We start from the raw sequence: 20467 nt of genomic DNA, 5'->3' as shown, positions 1-20467 counted from the left end.
TGCACATCTAAACTAATTCCTCAGTGCGTATATTATTCAACAATTGTTTGTTTCGCAATAATACATAGGTAATTACAGTACTGTAAATGTCAGCAGTTTTTTAATTGGAATATCTTGTTTAATGGGATACTGTACAAAAAAAAACACAAGTATATATTCACTACTGATACTACATATACTTAACCTTTGATGTAATTTAAATAATACAATCATTTCATTCACAATCACTATTTCAGATTATAATAAACAATATAAAAAATAGATTACTATATTTTATAATTTTAATTTTTTGGAGATATTATTTGGAATTATTATTTAGCTGCTCTTCTGTTTATTTGTGATATAATTAATAATATTAATAATATAAGACAGATATTATAAGAAGGATACATTAACTTATGGTAAATTGGATGGTATGAAAATAGACTACTATTTTTATAATTCTTGGGAGATTTTATTTTTAATTATTGCTAGTTGCTCTTTTGTTTATTTAATTTAACCATGACACAAAAATATTACAAAAATAAAGCACATGGCAAAAATGAATAATAAAAGAATCTTTATGGATTAGAAAAAACAAAAATACAATATAGGGATGACAGTGTGTTCTCGCTTTCTCACATACACTATGACCAACTCATTTTACCTGAAGAACTTCGGAAAATCGCCGCCCAAGGTTACTAATAGGGGCGCTGCTCTACAACTACTCTAGCAAAGCTACTTCTAGTGACCACTAACACCTAGTCATTGACAGATGAAAATTCGCTGAAAACAAGCCGAAACGTCGCAAACGTACGTATTCATGAATGGATTAATGTAAAGAATTATATACAGATAATACTGTATGAGACAGATATTATGAGAATGATATGACGGTACCTTGTGGCAGGTTGGACGGTATATTTCGCCATCCATCTTGGTTTAGTCGATTGTTGATATCAGAGATTTGCAACCACAGTTTACTGCCTTCTTCTATTACTGTTGCATTCGAAAAGATTTGTTCAATGTCAAACAAAACTTGATTTAACCTGAAAAATAAAATATAATGCACACACGTTTGTTTTAAATATGACATTGTCTGTGGTTTATTTGAAACTAAATAAAATTATACAATTATTAATAATTTGCTCATGTTTATTGGTCATATCTTAGAATATGGTGTAAAACACATACCGTATTTATTTGAATAAACGCTCCGATTTAAAAAAGTGGCCACCCCAAAAAACGCCTCTCCCCATAGGACTTCATATGTAATATATAAATGCCCCGGAGCCTTTATTTGTTAGAAAACCAGATGTATTTAAATCGAATAAATATGGCAATAAATAAATTTAATCAATTCTATTCTCAATATAATAAAAAACAACTTTTAAAAAGGAAATAATAGTAGTACCTAGATTATAATAATAATAGAGTACACTTTTTAGAATGTCAATTGCATGTAGGGCATGGTAATTTCTGCTAATACTTTTACCATATAAATTATGGGTAGATTAAAAGATTTGAATAGTGAATATTTAATGAATGAAATTGGATTAGGCCATAATGTCATTTTTCTGGAAAATCTGGTTTTTCAGTATGCAATCTCCATCATTTTTCAGTCCTTCAGTTTTAAGGAAAGTGAGAGCGATTGCTCTCTTCCGCTCTCCTAAATAATGCTTCGAGGAGAGCAACTAATTACTCCCGAACCCAACCTAGGCTAGTCCACATTTTGCACCATGTACTGTACTAAGAGAGCAATTCATTGCTCTCCTCGATTTTTCATTCGTGAAGGACTGGTTTTTATTTATTTTTTCAGTATGCTGTATTAAAACATACAAACAGCAGTACAGAGGCTAAAAACACTTGTTAATATTGTATTATTGTATTTCACTTAAATTGTGTTTACTTATATTTGATACATATTTTTTTTAAATTTTAAGGGTAACTGTTTCCCTTAGAAAGTGTGAATGGTGAATATGGTCATAGGGTTCTAGTTGTAGTATTGTACTGTAGTACTAATTGAGGTATCTACAAAATGAAGTCCAAATACAGACACACGGAAATGGAGATAAATACTGCACTTTAGAAATACACAATCAAAAGTATGTAAAATTATGCGAAACCCTGTAATGATGCACACAATATTATATTTACTACAGAAATTTGTTAACAAGATACTTAATAATAAAATCTGAGAGTTAACTGTACTAAATGAAGTTCATTGTGGTTTTGTTTCTATTGTCTGAATACAACATTATGAAATATTTTTTGTTGCTTTGTGAATTGCCTTAATGTAAAAAAAATATGTAGTAAACAGGTAAAGATTGGAAACGGATACAAACACTAAACAATAGGTAACAGGAAACAGGAAGACCAAACAGCTCAATAGCATGTTTCTTTAAATATAAAATAAAATATTGTAATTATTGATAACCCCCATTTTACTTCTTCTGTTTGGCCGACGATAATAGTCATAAACTGAACAATATACTATAAATATAATAGAGTTTTCAAGAGAATCACACATACAGTACAACAATACTGAGAAACTTTGGGTGCATCTTGAAGGTATCTCCTTAATAGGGTTCTGCTTTACATAACAATATTTGTATATCAAGACAGAACACGCCTAGCAATAAAGCTAGTACAAAAATTATGTTTTTACAAGAAGTTTCTGAATTCAAGATTATGTTCTTTTTTTAAGACAATCCAGAATTGTAATGTTTTGTGTCACATAAAGTTGGAAAGTGTATACTGTATGTACAGTACACTAAAGTCATACAAAAGTTGTGTGTTTTTTTTTTCAATTTAGAATTAAAATCCAAATACATGTCTATGTTTACAATATTAAAGTTACATACAGTCAATCTACAAAAACTAATTTATAGATACGGTAGATAAAGGTGGGAAGACTAACTGGAAAAAAATGCTTAATTTGAGAAGGCAATCAACATAATTTGAGATGAGCTGTCTTGTAGCAAGTGGGCGTATATAAATACTGTACAAAGAATTATAATATTAAGGATGCTAAAAATAAAAGAGTATACTCCTTTAAAAAACAGCTAATAACTGCATGGAGTCAAAATAATGTGAAAAATTGCAAAATACTTTAGAATTAACTATTGTAATATTATTAATTGTATAGTAATAGTAAACAATTTATTGTTTTTGTGTAAAAGTTAAACTGCAATTCAGTTCCTTTTGCTATGGCAAATTTTATAAATATGTATTTTTTATATTAACAGTACAGTAATTCTTTATGTGAATGAAAAAAACAGAATAAAATGGTGACAGTAACACCATAAAATAACAATAATAAAGTCATTCTCTATAGTAGAGTTAAACCTGCTTGTTATTGTTAATGTTAGCAAATCGTATGTCAATGATTTTCAGCGATTTTTCAACTTACTGTAGCTTATTTTTTCTAAACTGAATTTGGAACATTAGTATAATTGGTGCAGACTAACACTCTAAATTGTAACATGAACACAATTGATAATGCTTGATTTTACCAATAGTTTAGAAATATCTTGTTTCAAGCCTAACACACAACAATTCAAATTAACATTTATTTCTTCCACAGTAAATTAACAACCAATATCCAAATAAATTGTAAAATGAAGGAACACATGACACACGTATAAACTATGAGAGGAGGCAGCCTATACAAGTAATACTCTTTGTGTCCTTATTTTACTTAAGGTAAGCATCACTTTGAGTTAAGCATAGTTTATACACCCCTAGTTTAGGAACAAAACTATAAAACAAATTAGATTTCTTCTTACCCGGATGATTGAAAGTCATTGATGTTGCCTGCCTCCTCACCCGATGTTACGTTGCTGTGGCATACATGCTGACTATCACATACAAAAGACTGTAGTGTAGGTACCCAGCCGGCCGAAAACAAAGCTCGGCTATAGAAATGACCTAAAACAGATACACAGACATTTTGTAAAACAATCGTAATCATTTACAAGGATGAGAATACAATACTTTTTGTCTAGATTTAGTTGGCATAAATAAATATTGTTTCAGATTTGAAGATTTACTAGTCAATTTTCCACAAACTGTTAAAGCTCTGTCTACACTATCAAATTTTATGTGACAATAAAATGTAATTCTGTAAGTAAATCAATTTTCAATAAAGTATAAAAAATGTAATATGATTATCATGTGTCATATTTTTACTATTTGGAAGAATTAAAATAATAAATAATATTTCAAGATTGTTGTTCTTTTAATCTTTCAACAAGGTTGTTGTGACTTGCATTTTTTTTCAAATAAAACATACGAATATTGACAAAACCTGTAGAAAAAGGTACTTGAACTGAAACCAAATCTATTGTATTGTTTAACTACTTGTTGACAAAATGTCTTTTGTACAGACAAGTTAAGTAGTCTACCATCCAATGTCTTGTACTGTACTACTGTAGGTTTTATAATGCACCTTTCCATACTTTTCACTAGAAATTGTTCATGTAATCATACAACCAATCTTGAGTAGATTCAGATTCATTTTATTTCATCATATGTATTGTAAAAATATTGAAATCATGAAATTTGTTTTCAGAGACAAAAAGTTATTAAAAAAAACATCAACAATTTAACAAAATGAGGTTAAAATGTTAACAAGTGTTCAAAGTTTGAAATACAAAAAATATAAATACATTGGTTTGCTATTCGCATTGCGAAAGAATCTCTGTTTGTTTGTTGTGGTTTTTCCTACAATTAGTTTATTATATCTTATGCTTATATTATTATGTAATTCTTTCTGTTGAATTAATTTAATTTCATATGATAAATTTGTTATACAAGTTATCTAAATCAGTAAAATTACATCTTATAATTCAATATTAATTTGATTTTTTTTACTTTTATGATTTTATTATTTTTATCTTCACATCTAAACCAGACAACCACAGTAAATAACAAACACGATACTGCAGATACATAAAGACCAATTTACACAGACTGGCGGTAACGGTGAGAGGATGTGTTTAATGTCTTATTTTATTGTCCCACTCTGTGTTGTACAGTATGTATATGGTCATAGGAATAACATAGATTCTATATTTTTATTACTGTTACTGATCGTCTGTGAAAATTGGCCTTTATGATAAAAAGACGGATACTTACATTCTTTTTTAAACTCAGGAAGTTCAAATTTTCTTATAATTACAAGAATTATAAAAATAAGGAGCGGCCAACAGATTTCTACCAACAGTCGGAACTGTAAAAACAATGGGAACAAATATATTACAAACATAACTATATTACATTAGGCCTAATTTGAACATTTAGCTTTTTGTTTTCTTTAGGTAACTGTATCTTTAAAATAAATAATTTCTTAATAACAGAAGTTAAAAACACAAATTGATTCTGGTCAGAAATACAAAAAAAAAACCCATTTAAAAAAAAATAGTTTCTGTGGAGAAATGGTTGACTTCAACACAATCTCAGATGGTCATTAAACAGTGCAAACATTTGATTCTCTTAAGTCATAAAATGGCTCGCAATACTAACATACAAGTTTGTATTTTAAGCTCTTTCTATACTATCAAACTTTATGTGATAAAAAATGTGATGTGCCTATAGACATAATGATGTCATATCACTACCATATTAAAGCATATCACTACCATATTAAGGCATATCACTACCATATTTGGGCACATAATACTTTTTTTGTGAAACTAGTCGATAGTGTAGACATAGCTTAATATAAATGTATTCTTCTGTTAAAAAGTATCCACAAAAACATAAATTACCCGTTGTCTTTTACGATGAACAAAATTCTTCCACGTCAAAAGGTATAGCTGATTGGTGAATCCCATTTTCACAGATTCCCTTTCACTGGCTTGTGAGCTTCTGAAGAATTTCGTTGTCCTTTGTGTGTCCTTGTCAGTTTCAAATGAAATTAACTGTTTGTTGTCTAGATATTTAAACAATCTAGAGGTACAGTTTCCCTTAATAAGTTATATTTCATTGATTTTCTAATACCATATTGAACAAATTTCCTGAAAAGAAACAAATAAATTAGACTAGCAATTTGCGTAAAATAGCACACAAAGAAACACATTGGCTAGCAGCCAATCAGTACATGCAAATTTGTTTACTAAACTAAACTAACCGACCGACATAGTGAGCTGTAAAATCTAAAATCTTGAAATATGTATGAAATGCAATTACTGCAGTAAACGAACCATTGAAATAGCAAGTTTTAGTATAAAAATCAATCATAATGTCATTCAAACAATTGTATTTTTTATATTCAATAATTTACTGACATTTTATAAATAGTATATTTTTCTATGCAATTTTTTTTATTTATATTTTTTTATTTACGGTTTTATTATATCGTCTAAGTAGTTGACAGGGGCTAGTTAAGCAAGTCACAAGATAACAGAAAATACAAAAATAATCAATTTTAATTCAATGATATTATATACTCTGAAGCAATACTAAAGAGTGAATAAAAGATTCAAACATCGGTATGGCAGTAAAGCAGTTTGCCCTTTATTTACAGTATTACTGTCAGATCTTTCATTACATGATGTTCATTATATACCAAAACATACTCACATAGTTCAATCTGTTTGTAGTCTAATATTACAATATAAACAAGCTGTTTGTGCGTACTTAAAATAATTGGATACTACTGTGTACATATAGGCATCGACATCAATCCATATGAATTATGTATAGTTCAGAGAAAATGTCATGCTCCAATGAATGCTGCTTATGTAATGCTACAGTATGTAACTGTAGTGCATATGGAATCATTAATTATTAATAGTTTTGTATTCATATAAAGGGAAACAATATAAGAATTTATGATCATATGCTAGCTCTAGCACATACCAATTTGACAGGGACATACATTTTGCCTTTGAAAATTGTTATCTTGCTGCATGTAACTACCACTGGTCTATGGTACATGCCTCGAGTCTCAGAGCTAATTAATAATGGTAGAGTTTCTGCTACAGAACTGTGCATATCCATTAATTAGTCTAAAAAGATGTTCTGAACTCTTGGCATGTTTTGACTTTTAATCTAGGAGGGCCGTGTCTCAATTAATAACGTTAAATGCTCCAATCTTGTTTAGATATGTAGGGCCTAGCTATGCCATATTCTCCTTTCAAATATACATTAATAACCTATTTTAAGTCAAGCAAATTTTTTTCACATTTTCTTGCACAATTTAAAATAGTACATAATTTTCCTTTATTAATTTCACAATTTGAAATTGCATGCATTGTTGGATGATTTGAACCATAAATAAAAACAAACATTAAGACAGAAAAATATGGCATATTTTAATAGGCCTAACCACTTTAAATAATAATTTAATTTCATTATTTATTCGGTCTATTTCGGTATGTACAGTACATAACAAAAAAAAACTGAAATTGGGAAGACCAGGGTCAACATAAGTGATCTTAATCACAGTAGCTGAGCCGGTTGACCCAACCCCAGTCACTTTACACATAAAATAAATAAACCTAGTCAGCAAAATCTACTGTACTGTACAAACCATATATATAGGCCTTGGGTTTATATCGATGTGGAATACTATATAGCTATATATAACTATAGCCTATAGGCCTTTAAAAATGGACCTGATCATCGATTGTCCGTGGTCTCCATCGTCTGTAGTGTCAGCCTCCTCCACATATAAGCCTCGAGAGCTAGGCCTAGTCAGAGGGATGACCTAAAGCCCGGCGCACTCTATCTATCGGCTAATACAACTGACAGGAATAACACTCACAGTGTTGCGCCGACAAATTTGTGAAGAATCGGCACACATGCTATCGTGTCTAATATTTGTTATCACACATGTTATTTTCCTCACAGTGTGTGCCGAACGTGAACTAACAGCTCACTAAAAAAATCCACTGTGCATGAAATGTTCAAATTTATATATAGCCTATTTCGCTCACGTCATATTATGTAGAACTAGAAGTAATTATATTATCCAATCAGATTGTTTGAAAGTACTCGTGTACTGAAGGAATTTACTATACGTCCGAACAAAAGAATGTGATCTACCTAAAAATAGGGCCTAGCCTAGCTACTAGGCCTAGTCCCGGCTAGGCCTAGATTAATAATAAATAGGCCTAGGCTAGGGCCAGGCTAGGCCTACCCTCTACTAGTACTACTCAAAAGGTAGCCTACTAGCTACTAGGCCTAGCCTACTAGGCCTAGAGGCTAGCTAGGCCCACCTACCATCATATCTAGTTAGGCCTAGGCCTAGCTAGGCTAGTAGGCCTACCTAGCCTAGGCTAGTAGGCCTACCTAGCCTAGACTAGGCCTAAGGCTACTAGCTAGGCCTAGCCTAGCTAGCTAGAGTGTAGGGCCAGGCCTAACTAAACTTTAAACTTATCCTGGCTAAATACTGAAAAAGTTAACAACAGCTAGGCCTAGTGGATTAGGATCTGTCTAAACTACTTATACTCACTTCAATTTCCTAGATTCATTATGAAAAATCAAATAGAAAGCCTGGTATTTTTGTAGAAATGTTGCACAGCTTCGTTCATATGTTTTTTGCAAGTTCATGGAAAAATAACAAATCATATGACGTAATAGCTTAAGTCGTGAGAGGGCGCACTCTACAAAATTTCTTGCATGAAACGCCGTTTTCGCAAAAAAATATTTGACGGTGTTGATTTCAATTGATTATACAGTACTTTTCTTTGATTGGATATAGTTTTAAAACAAATAAGAAATTGACTAACCATTATGAATATGATTGTGGCGTTCAATTTATCATTCAACAACAACGATGACGTCATATCGCCGAACAATTGAGATCTCGTCTACACCAAGTCATACGTTACGTAATCATTCTTAGACATTCATGAATACAAGTAGTAACTAGCGCCATAACATAACGTCTTCTATATGTGGCATGTCATTGACATTTCTAATCAGTTTGATCCTCACACTTTTCTTTTCAACATGTTGATTGAAGCTTAAATCGACCAGGTATTATTTATAATTTTAAAAAAAGTATTATTTAAAAACCATGAAACATCGCACACATCATTTATTTATGGGGTGTTTTTTTAATTTTCATTAGCTGCTTTTGAATTTGTAACAATTGTGTCTAATAAATTTGTTTTCACTACTAAACATTAAATTGAGGAGCTATTTTATAATTATAGTCTTTCTTAATTACAGTATCACATACGAATATAATTATCATGAGTGCATCTCTAAAACTTTCTTAACATAGGCCTAATACAGTACAATTATTTTCTTTACAGTCTGTGCTCCATCTCTTGTCTAGTGGCTTATGGAGCGTTAAAATACTTTTTTTATATAAATTAATTCGCCCAATATTATTAAAGCTCTGTCTGCACTATCAAATTAGTTTGACAAACGAGTGTAATGTGCCCAAATAATAGTAGTTATATGCCCAAATATGGTAGTGATATGACACATCACATTTTTTCACATAAAGGGTGATAGTGTAGACAGAGCTTTACATATCTAAAACCTCTTTTGTTATATTAAGTATAGTTAAGAATTTTTTTAGCAAGCTCGACGCAGTATTAGCAGTAGCAGTAGGAATTTTTATTCTAATATCATGTCTTTGTTGTAGCAAAAACTGTTTTATGATGTGCTTACTTATTATTACTGTATAATATAAATCAAAGAATAGATCAGTAATTAATTGTACAGTGCATAATTCTATTTAGTGGTTTATTCAAAATGTTCCCAAGAAATAGATATAGCTCCCATGGAATAGCATTTAATTTGCGGCTTAGCGTTCGAGTTGTTCCATGCCACTTGGTTGGTAAAAGAATAATACGAGCACTTTGACGCTGCGTATCTGCAACTTTTCTCCTTGCAACTCTGTGTTTTACAACAAACCAGCGGTCCAACGTCAGCTTTATCAATCTTTACCGCATAGTTAAGAGTTGTTTCGACTTCTCCTTTTTGAATAAAGTCGTTACTCGATGTACATGTAACCCAGCTTTTTGCAACGACGTTACACCGTTCTTTTTCGGCAAGTGATGCTGTGATAACTGCCAGAATAATTGGAATGATAACGAGAATCTGTAAATAAATAGAAACGTTAAAGAAGATAATCTATGATCTGACAATTCCTAATTTAACTCTACTTTTTCTTCTCCAATATTCTCATAAATAATGTTCCTAAACGAATATGATATTTCAAATTTAAAAAATGTAACAAACATCCCAGGTCACAGCTTAGAGGACTAAGCATATTCAAAGCAAAACTATAGACAACAAAATACAAAAAACAAAAATAAGAAGGTATAAATAGTAGAAAACACATCCAAAAGGCATAAAATTCAGATTGCTAAAAAAAAGTTAACAAAAAGAATAAGGGTGTGAGAAGGATGGGTTGGAGTGATTGATCAACGAGATGGTTGTAATAACCATTGTATTGTTTTTTTTTTATATAATTATTAATTTTTTTCGCTAATTCATCGCACAGTTTTCATCGAGTTCTTGTGGGAGTTATAATTTCAACATTTGAAACATACCTTCATTTTGCACTGAAACTATTTTCTAAGCTATGTAAGCCTTAACCGATAGTTTAAGCAATCTGAGGGGAAAAAAGAATTAATATTAATTATGGTAAAATGGTGAGATGACCAAGTGAATACCCGGTGATGTGTCCTTGGTCAAGCACAGACCTGATAGTTTGTTTCATTTTTTAATTGTTTTTCTTAAGCTTTTTTTGTAAAGTTTTAGGGATTTATGTGCTTTGTTAAAAGCACCATATAAATAAAATGGTGATATACATAACTGTGAGGCCGAAAGTGATTCACTTTGTTAAAATTACAAAGTGGGCTATTCAAAGTCTGATTTTATTATTCTTAATTTTTCATGTTTTTTCTTTAAGTAGACCCTACAAGTACACAGAGTAGGACAAAACGTCTGACTAATTAACTTAGCTTGAGAACGCTAAGCTGTTCGAAGTAGTGCAGCTGATCCCACTGCGTTGTCTAGTAAAGATACTATAGGCCTAGATATTGTGTGCGAGTATTTTTTAGCATCGGTATCCATTAGACAGTGTATACCACGATCCGGAAAACACCCCTATTTGAACCTAAATTCGTTGTAATCGCCAGTAAATAATTACCTAACTAAACTTAATTAGTAAACAGGGGTATGTTAGGTAGTTAAAAGCAGTACCGAACGTATGAACAAACTTTATATACCATCAAGTAAAAATTCCACAGTAGAAGTAAGGCGCGATTTACCGTATTTTGCCCTTACGTAAAATGTATATATAATTACCGATATAGGCTATTAATAGGTCTTTGTCTATATGAATATAGGATACAGTTTGTACATAAATTTGATTTTTCTTTATACCTACCGATTATTGTTAAGATTAATGTTCATAAAACAGTCGATCGATAAGGCCTAGGCTACATAACCCTTAATTAAGGTGTCTTCCAAAAGACCCTCCTGTGTCAGTAGGCCTAAATAGACACAATAAATGAAAACCAAAGAAAGAAACCCATAGGCATACCTTTACAATGTCCAATTCCCGTCCGGCGCGGTGCTGCTATACATTGGTTTTGAAGTTTCTAACAATGTTTAGGCCTATATAGAACACAAACAAGTAAGACACACGTACGCTTGTATGATTATAACATTACTTTATTTGTTCTATTTCATCATTGCGGATGTAGCCATACTATCGTAGCAACGTACAATTTATTTTCGGTAAAGAACACATCATTTGTGATAAAAAACCACTTCACTTCTTTGGATAAAGGAATTAATTAACACGAGCTAATGATAACAAACCATTGTTGCATTTTATTCATGTATTATAAATGGGGTTGGAGTCCAAGGGACTAGAGTATTTTAAACACATTTTGACTATCAATAAAACAATAAAGCATACACTTTAGTAGGTGTTTGACACGGGCAAAGACCAGCACATTATCCCTCATTTTTTTTTTCAGATCGTTTGACTGATAGCACTAATAATAATTAGACCAGATACTCTAGTAGCTAGATCAACTTTCGTATGCACTTTGCGGTCCAGAGAATTTGACTTCAGAAATTTTTTTATGGTGGTCAAACAATCATTTTTGGCTTGGTTACACATATTGAAAACACAGTGTGAACGGTTATAAGACCAAACACCAATAGGTCCTTAAATCTCGACAACCACTGGTCACTTTTGGTATCAAATTGATCAAAAGGTATACATTTATATTTAGTCTTATGGGACATTTTAGTCAAAAATGACCGGAAATGCCATTTCTGACCTTTGACCCACAACCCAGGGCATATGTACCTCAAAGTGCATACGAAAGTTGATCTAGCTACTAAAGTAAGAACAAACTTACCATTTTTGACAGGACAATTCCAATTTACGCCGATTCGAAAAATGTATGTACAGATATGATTGGCGATGCATTGTATTTGCATGGTCATTATCGAAAAATATCGTTATTATCACAATGTTCATCTGATCTCTATAGATTACATGCATTTGTTTTTATGATCGAATACACTATTTGTCTGAATAAAATCGTTATACTTACGTTTTATTCTAGAGCACATGCTTAAGCTGTGTTCAGTGACCAGTGAAAGCTTGAGAATAAAACATCAGTATACCGTATTTTGTTCACTTTATAAATTCGATCACCAAAGCTTGGAAACAAGCTACCGTTATACCGATACCAGAGAAAAAAGGTACAGTCAGTATTGAACAGATTAGACCGATCTTGCTTACGCCACTGTTTATCCGAATCCTTGAACATTTTCTAACTAAATGGTTAAATGAAGACCTATCTACCATTATAGATAAACAGCAGTTTGGTAATGCAAAGGTATCAGCACGAGTCATTACCTTATTGGGCTCTTACACTACCTTCTTTCTGGACTGGAAATTGAAGCTTTTAGGTGTAACTATCCAAGATAACCATAAGTGGGATACACACATTGGTGAGATCGTTAGCAAGGCCAGTAAAGCCATGCATATTGTGTCAGTCCTTAAAAGGTTTGGTGCACCAGAAGATCAATTAATCAAGATGTATAAATCTTTCATACGCCCCATAATTGAATATGCTTGTCCAACCTGGCACTCCTCCCTGACTTCCGAATTAAGCTGTGACCTTGAATCGGTCCAGAAGAGATTTTAAGAATTGTACTAGGGAGAAGGTACAACGTACACTGCAGCCCTAAAGAAATTTTCTCTTGATAGGCTCTGTGACCGTCGTCTCCAGCTTGTTCTGAAGGAGTATCCATGAAAAATTTAGTAATATTATTATCCCCAATACCCGTGCTGAAGCGACAGGTAGATCTCTCAGAAACGCGAAAAAAATATCCCAAATTAAATGTAGAACAGAGAGATTTAAGAAGTCCACACTCCCATTCCTGATTAACAATGACCTTAGTGCAATAATATATATATGAAATTCGTAATTTTGATAGATAGGCATACGGATGATTAATAATTTTGCTCGCAGTTTGTAAATTTGTAATTGTATATTCTTTATTTTTTTTAATGCATTTATGTATATATATATATTTTTATATTGGATGGTTGTGTAAATTTCTCGTTTTTGATATATATCTTTGTAAATTTGTAATTGTATATTCTTTATTTTTTTTAATGCATTTTTGTATATATAGGCCTATATATATATTTCTATATTGGATGTTTGTGTACATTTTGCTCGTTTTTGATATATTTTTTATGTTAATGTTACTGGACGCAATTCAGTTTTGTACTGCCATTTCTTTGTTTTAATAAACCATAAAAAAAAAGAAATCCTAAAGACAAGTGACAAGGCCTATTCAAATCCTTTGAATTAAATCTTTTTCAAAAAAGAAAATCTAGGTTACTTCCAAGAAAGACAAACAAACACAGTCAGCTTTGACACTTTTTTTCAAATATTTTATCGGCATAAACAGTAAATCCTTAAAGATGTATTGTCCCCCAAAATCATGAAAAATAAAGATTTTTAAAAATCGGACTGTGAATAGGCCATTTTGCAGTTTTAATGAAGTTGTTCACTTCCATAAGAAAAAAAACGGGAAAAAAAATTATTTCACCTATAAAAAGACAAAATAAACAGTTTTAAATTACCCAAAAACTTCCAGACAATTTGACCATTTTTTGCTTTAAATTGCATTTTTCTCAGGTAAATAAATTTTTTTCAGACCCAATTTTTTGTGAGAGTGCATAACTATTATGTGACATTAAAATAACATATTCGACAAAAAAATTAAAAAAACTATTTTTTTAGAGGGACCATATATCTTTAACAAAAATATATACAAATGACAGACCAAAATTAATGACCAAAATACTAGATTAGGCCTATGTAAATAAGAAACAAACGTGAAGGACCATTCAATCAGGGACTCGTTAATTAGAAAACTAATTATTAACTCCCTGATTAAATCACAATAGATGTATACAGTATTGTTAAATGTCAGGGTTTTTGAAAAATCAATTTATGCCTTAGGCCCATAGTTTTGCTTTTAAAAATAGCAAATTTTCATCACTGTATGAGTTATCAATGCAAATTGTAATCGATTGAAATAATTATTAAAACGAGAAGAGTTCTTGTTTCAGATCAAATAAAGTACAATCATTTGTAATTTGTAAAGGCAATCCAGTCCCAATTCTTCCATTTTCTTCTCTTGCCATTGTTTTTTTGTTGTTACTTTTTGTCTTTTGGAAGTTAATAAATGTTCTTTGAATTGAATTGAATCCGCATAATATTATTATATATCAAGATTTTTTTTTAACAGAGTTCCAGAGTTTTTCTTTAAATGAATGATTTTTATATTTTAAAATATAATAATAGCAAATTATTTTAACCAAAGAGTAAGGTCCTAGTTATTAAAAATTTATTATCAAACTACATTGTCAATAATCGATATCAGTTTTACTTTTTAGAATTCTATTCACTTCACGCTGATTTTACGAACATGCATATGCTAATAGTTCTCGGTCAATAAAAACACCCATGCCCTCTACGGTAGGTAATTTCTTATTCTGTCATCTGAAATCCGAAAAAGAAACCAATTGAATTGAAAAAAAATAAAGTAAAAGATCAGTTTTAATTTGATAGATACTTCTATTTTCTGTATCATATAAACTAGGAGACACGGATCAGACAGCTCAGTTTTGTAGAACAATTAGTAGGAAAAACGTTGCGGATAATGGAGGGGAAAGCCTACCTCCTGTAAAAGCAGGGGAAAGTGATTGAGGCACTATTCATTGGCAAAATTCATTGGTTTTTGGTGAAAAGGGTTGAAAGGTAAAGGAGATGGATTGACACTCTTTTAATATTTTAGTATAGGTCTACTATATAATAATGATTATTTATACTTCGCCTTGAGAGTGTCTGGTTAAAGATGTATTGTCCCCAAAAAACCTGAAAAATGAAGATTAATTAGGCCAAAAGCAGACCTTGAATAGGCCATTTTGTATAAATTTTCCGTAGAAAAAAAAACTGAAAAAAATAATGTTTTAACTTATAAAATGTCAAAATAGTTAAATTTAACCAAAAACCTATATTGGCTGGCAGCCAATTTGATTTTTTGCTTTAACTTACAGTTTTTTAAAGTAAATCATTTTTTTTTTCGATCCAATTTTTGGTCAAAGTGAATAGAGATCATGACATTAAAACAAATTACGAGGGACAATACATCTTTAAAACTACGACAGCCAGAGGTACTTGAAATAGTAGACCATATTCGATTCCTGTTCCTGAATTCTATGATAAGTCACGCACTATAGTACAAAAACATACACATTGTCTGGACTCTTTAATATTATTACGATTGTCTATATAAAAAAATATATATATTTCATATCTATAATATTGAAATCTGCTGAGCCATTAAAAAAGTCATACATATGTTATTTTATATCTGTCAATATATCTGTAGATGATGTGTTTTATTTCATAATGCTATAGTACAAACCTGGAATGACGACGAATAGTCACCACTGCACAATCGCAGATTTTCCAGACAAATTCACCATATTTTCCCTTGGGAATGGGAAAAAATAAATAGGGAATTAATTCAGGAAACTGAGAGAGAACACTGAGATCGCCAATTGCTGTGATTTCTGGTGGAGCAAGCCAGTCTTTGATTCTAAATAGCATCAACCATTATTATGACGAAATATGTCCTGCTGCTCTAATATGAGTCTTACCCCCTGGTAAATCTTAAGCTTGGTTCCCACTAGCGACGTAACGTAACGCAATCTACGCAACGTAAGAAAATGCCCTTCCAATCATTGCGTTTACCCCCGCCTGCGTGAGATCAAACCTAAGATGTTTTGCAGCACTATTGCATCGATACGTCGCTGTGTGAACCACGCATTTGCATGATGATGTAGAACGTACGCGACTTCTTTTTTTATAGGGATATGCGCACCTAATTTGTGACAGGTACGTCTAACGTGACGCAACGCGTCTTTACTATACGGACACAGGCTGCATGCATTGATAGGCACAGCGTGCCTTGCTCTGGACGCTCCGTAGACGCACGAGTATTATACGTGCACAAACTTCCTTCCATTGTGAGATAGAAACAAAGCGTTTCAGTCTCTGCATTGAGAAGAATAGTAGGCCTAAGTAGGCCTATGTAGACTCATGGCCGGCATTGTGAGAGAGAGACGAAAGATCCGACTAACTGAGCACCGTCCTCCAGCATGGTGACATAGACGGAAAGCGTATAGTTTTGTACGAGAGGAGTAACCATAAACCATTCATTCATTGTCAAATTCCCTCCAAATAAAATTAAAATTCCTCAATATCCAGGGTTGAGGCTAATATGGCAATAACGTATTACCAAACCTACAGGCATGGGGGCCATAAAGGTGTTCTGACAAAATTTAAAATAAAGCAAAGTTAACGTTTTACGAAACAAAGTTTATTCACAATATTAACACACATTATATTACAGAAAAAAAGCGAATGAATAATCCACTTTATATAGGAGCACTTACGGTACTAAACGGTACTTGAGGGTAACCATAATACGTACTGTATGACCCTATTGTCGAAAACATAATAATAACTTTACAAAAGCAATCATAACAAAACAGGAATTATTAATACGTATATACATAATTAAATCACATGCTGTTACAATTTTATAGAAAAGCGTGGTTCCCACTGGCGACGCAACACAAGGACGTAACGCAAAGCAAGTGAATTGACCAATCACAAGCGATGGCTTATTCGCTTGTGATTGCTAACTAAACTTCGCTTGTCATTGGTTAAAACGCTTGCGTTGCGTTTACGTCCTTGCGTTACGTTCTAGTGGGAACCAAGCTTTAAAGGCACCAGAACGTGTTATACATTGAAATAGCATTTTACATGCGCATGAATCTCTATTGTCTTTTTTATGTTGCATTTTACTATACGTATGACACGTCATGTATGCCAAAATGTTGCCTTTGAAAAAATAAAAACAAGCCGAATTGTCGCCATAGAATCGACTAAGCGTATAAGGTATAGTACATATTCAGGAATGATCACTTTATACTGTTTTTCTATCATAAATACGAAATTAAAAAGTTTCTTTTTTGTGTTTGCAGGGGGTAAAAATAAAATCATAAATAAAAAGAAATAAGGTAATAATATCAATTCAATTCAATCAATTCATCGACATTTTTATTCCATAATCAAAATAAAAACATATACAAATACAATACAAATAATAAGATAATGGAATGGGATACAAAATAAGCACAAGTGCTTTAAGCATGTAACCCTAACAAAAAGATCAAACAATTAGTACAAACAAAAAGAACAAACCAAAATAACATAATGTGATTTACTTAACTTAAATATTTCTATTGTTATAATATTGCTTTAATCTCTGTTTAAACAAACTTAAAGTGGGGGATTGTTTTATATAGTCTGTTAAATTGTTCCAAATATGTGTTCCTTGGTAGGAAATACATTGCTGTCCGACTTTGGTGCGTTTTAGTTGTGGACAGTAGTTTGACCTGTTTCTAGTTGAGTAATTATGGAATGAGGCAGATGTACTAAATAAGTTATTAAATGATTCAGGTAATAGATTATGTTTATATTGATACATAAATATAGCAGTGTGTTTCGTATAAAGGTCAAAAATATTTAATGTTTGGGTTGAAATAAAAAGTGGATGAGAAGGATGCATAAAATGAACATGACAAATATTTCTAAGTGCTTTTTTCTGGAGAATATGTATACGGTTTAAGTTTGTAGCAGAAGTAGCACCCCATACTGTGATAGCATACGTTATTCTAGGTAATATAAGTGCATTGTATACCGTTAACAAGATTTTACTTGATAACATAGACTTCACTTTGTTTAAGACACCAATTATTCTAGAAATACTGTTTGCTACCTCATTTACATGAAAATTAAACGATAAAGTTTCATCCAGAAATAAGCCTAGAAATTTAACTTCAGTAGCTTTTACTATACATTCATTTCCCATCCTCAATTCTAGTGAGGTAGTGTCAGCTGACTTATTTCTAGCCTTAAATATAACATATTTTGATTTGTTTACATTTAGCGTTAATTTGTTAGCAATAAACCAGTCCGAAAGTATAGATAACTCCTGGTTCATTGTATCAAAAGCTTGAGTAATATCATTGTGACTATAAAACACATTTGTGTCATCTGCATACATAATCATGTCTACATGGTTACATGCTAGACTAATATCATTAATGAATATAAGAAATAATAATGGACCCAATATGGATCCCTGAGGAACTCCAGTGTTTACTGTCATTTTACTAGATGCAGTATTAACAATAAATGTGTATTGTAGTCTTTTTTTAAGATAGTTTGAGAACCAGTTTAGCGGAACTCCTCTTATACCATAAAATCTTAACTTATCTAATAATACATCATGATCGATTGTATCAAACGCTTTTGATAAATCAAGGAAAACTCCTAGTGTGAACTCTTTATTCTCAATAGCGTTTGTGATTTTTTCAATCGATTGTATTAAAGCATGACTAGTTGAATGGTGTTGTCTAAATCCATACTGTGTTTTACTCAGTACGTTATATTTTGAGAGGTAACAAATCGTTTGATCATACACAATCCTCTCAAATATTTTGGAAAAAAAGGGTAAAATGGAAATAGGCCGATAATTATTTATATCGGAGATGTCACCATTCTTAAATACCGGGATAACTTTAGCAATTTTTATATCAGCCGGGACACAGCCCGATGATAATGACGTATTAATAATATGCAATAAAGGTTTTAAAATAAACGGGGAAGCAGATTTTATGAGTTGGGCACTTATACCATCATGGCCAGGAGAAGTATTCTTTGTGTTTTTAATATAGTGGTTAAGTTCATGTTCAGTAACAGGCTTAAAAAACATTGAAGAGGTAAAATTTCCCTTTAAGAAAGTTCTGTGGGTGATTTCTTCATTTTGAGATTCATGCCTAAATTTATTATTTAGTTTTTCTCCAATATTAATAAAAAAAGAGTTGAATGCATCAGCTTTCTCATCATTATCAGAGAAAGTATCAGTACCCAATTTTATTTTTGTAGGCAAATTGGTAGTCTTTTTCCTACCCATTATATCATTTAGGATTGTCCACGTTTTTTTAATATCTTGTTTATTTCGTTCAAACTGGACCATATAATATTCTTTTTTCCGATTTCTAATAGTAGTGGTTAACTTGTTTCTAAAATGTATGTACGTACTTTTATTAGTAGTGGTGTTATTTTGTTTGTACTTTTTATATAATTTATGTTTTTGAGAGATAGCTCTGGCAATTTCAGCTGTGATCCAAGGAGATTTTAACTTGTTCGCCTTATTTCTAATTCGTTTTAAAGGGAAACAATTATCAATTGTTTTATTTAAAGTGTTTGTAAAATTTTGATAAGCAACATTCGCATTATTTGAGAATAGCACATCATTCCACTGATTACTTTGTAATTCTTGCAAAAAATACTCCGTTTGTTGAGGAGAGTATTGTCGTTTATATACAAATCGAGGATATTGCTTATTATGTTTTTCCAAAGTATCTACACAGAATATTGGGAAGTGATCAGAAATATCAGTAATAAGTATTCCACTTTTAAGGGACGTAGTAAAAGAATCGATGTTGCAATAAATGTTATCAATTATTGAAGCACAATTATCGGATATTCTAGTAGGACTTTTTATGATTGGCTGAAATGACTGAGAAAATATTGTGTCTAAGTGTGATTGGATAGTGTTGTCGGTAGATTGTTGGAGTAAGTTTATGTTATAGTCTCCCACAAGGTAAGCTTTCTTTTTTTCTAGATTAATCATTTGCATTACACATGTTAATTCATCATCAAACTTTTGCAAGGAACGTGAGGGTGGTCTATAAACTATACCACAAATAACATTATTTCCTGATTCTAACTCAATCTCAATAAAAATAGTCTCTGCTTCAGTCATACAAGATGACAGATCATTTCTAATAATATATGTTAGTTTGTTGGTAACATAGAACGCT

The 20467-nt window shown here is 31.6% G+C and overlaps 1 protein-coding gene and 1 long non-coding RNA gene across 2 annotated transcripts in view; both read right to left on the bottom strand.

The window, feature by feature from the left end:
• Window positions 1-8530, bottom strand: part of LOC140051949 (phospholipid-transporting ATPase ABCA1-like) — a 54545-nt gene extending 46015 nt beyond the window's left edge. Inside the window, exons 1-5 of the mRNA XM_072097304.1 lie at window positions 8441-8530; window positions 5751-5999; window positions 5119-5212; window positions 3768-3909; window positions 880-1028 (exon numbers count right to left, since the gene is read on the bottom strand). Of these exons, the coding sequence (XP_071953405.1) occupies window positions 880-1028; window positions 3768-3909; window positions 5119-5212; window positions 5751-5816 (451 nt within the window). The 5' untranslated portion in view covers window positions 5817-5999; window positions 8441-8530. The remainder of the gene's footprint in view (window positions 1-879; window positions 1029-3767; window positions 3910-5118; window positions 5213-5750; window positions 6000-8440) is intronic.
• A 515-nt stretch (window positions 8531-9045) lies between these two features.
• LOC140051005 (uncharacterized) lies at window positions 9046-12969 on the bottom strand. Its single transcript, XR_011845477.1, has 3 exons — window positions 12836-12969; window positions 10500-10561; window positions 9046-10044 (listed from the first exon to the last, which is right to left on the bottom strand). It is a non-coding gene; the product is annotated as an uncharacterized lncRNA (long non-coding RNA).
• Window positions 12970-20467: the final 7498 nt, after the last annotated feature.

Source organism: Antedon mediterranea, chromosome 6 (assembly GCF_964355755.1).
Source record: "Antedon mediterranea chromosome 6, ecAntMedi1.1, whole genome shotgun sequence".
In the NCBI taxonomy this organism is placed as follows: domain Eukaryota; kingdom Metazoa; phylum Echinodermata; class Crinoidea; order Comatulida; family Antedonidae; genus Antedon; species Antedon mediterranea.
The sequence above is the reverse complement of the archived record's forward strand: the minus strand, read 5'-3'. Positions and strand labels throughout refer to the sequence as shown.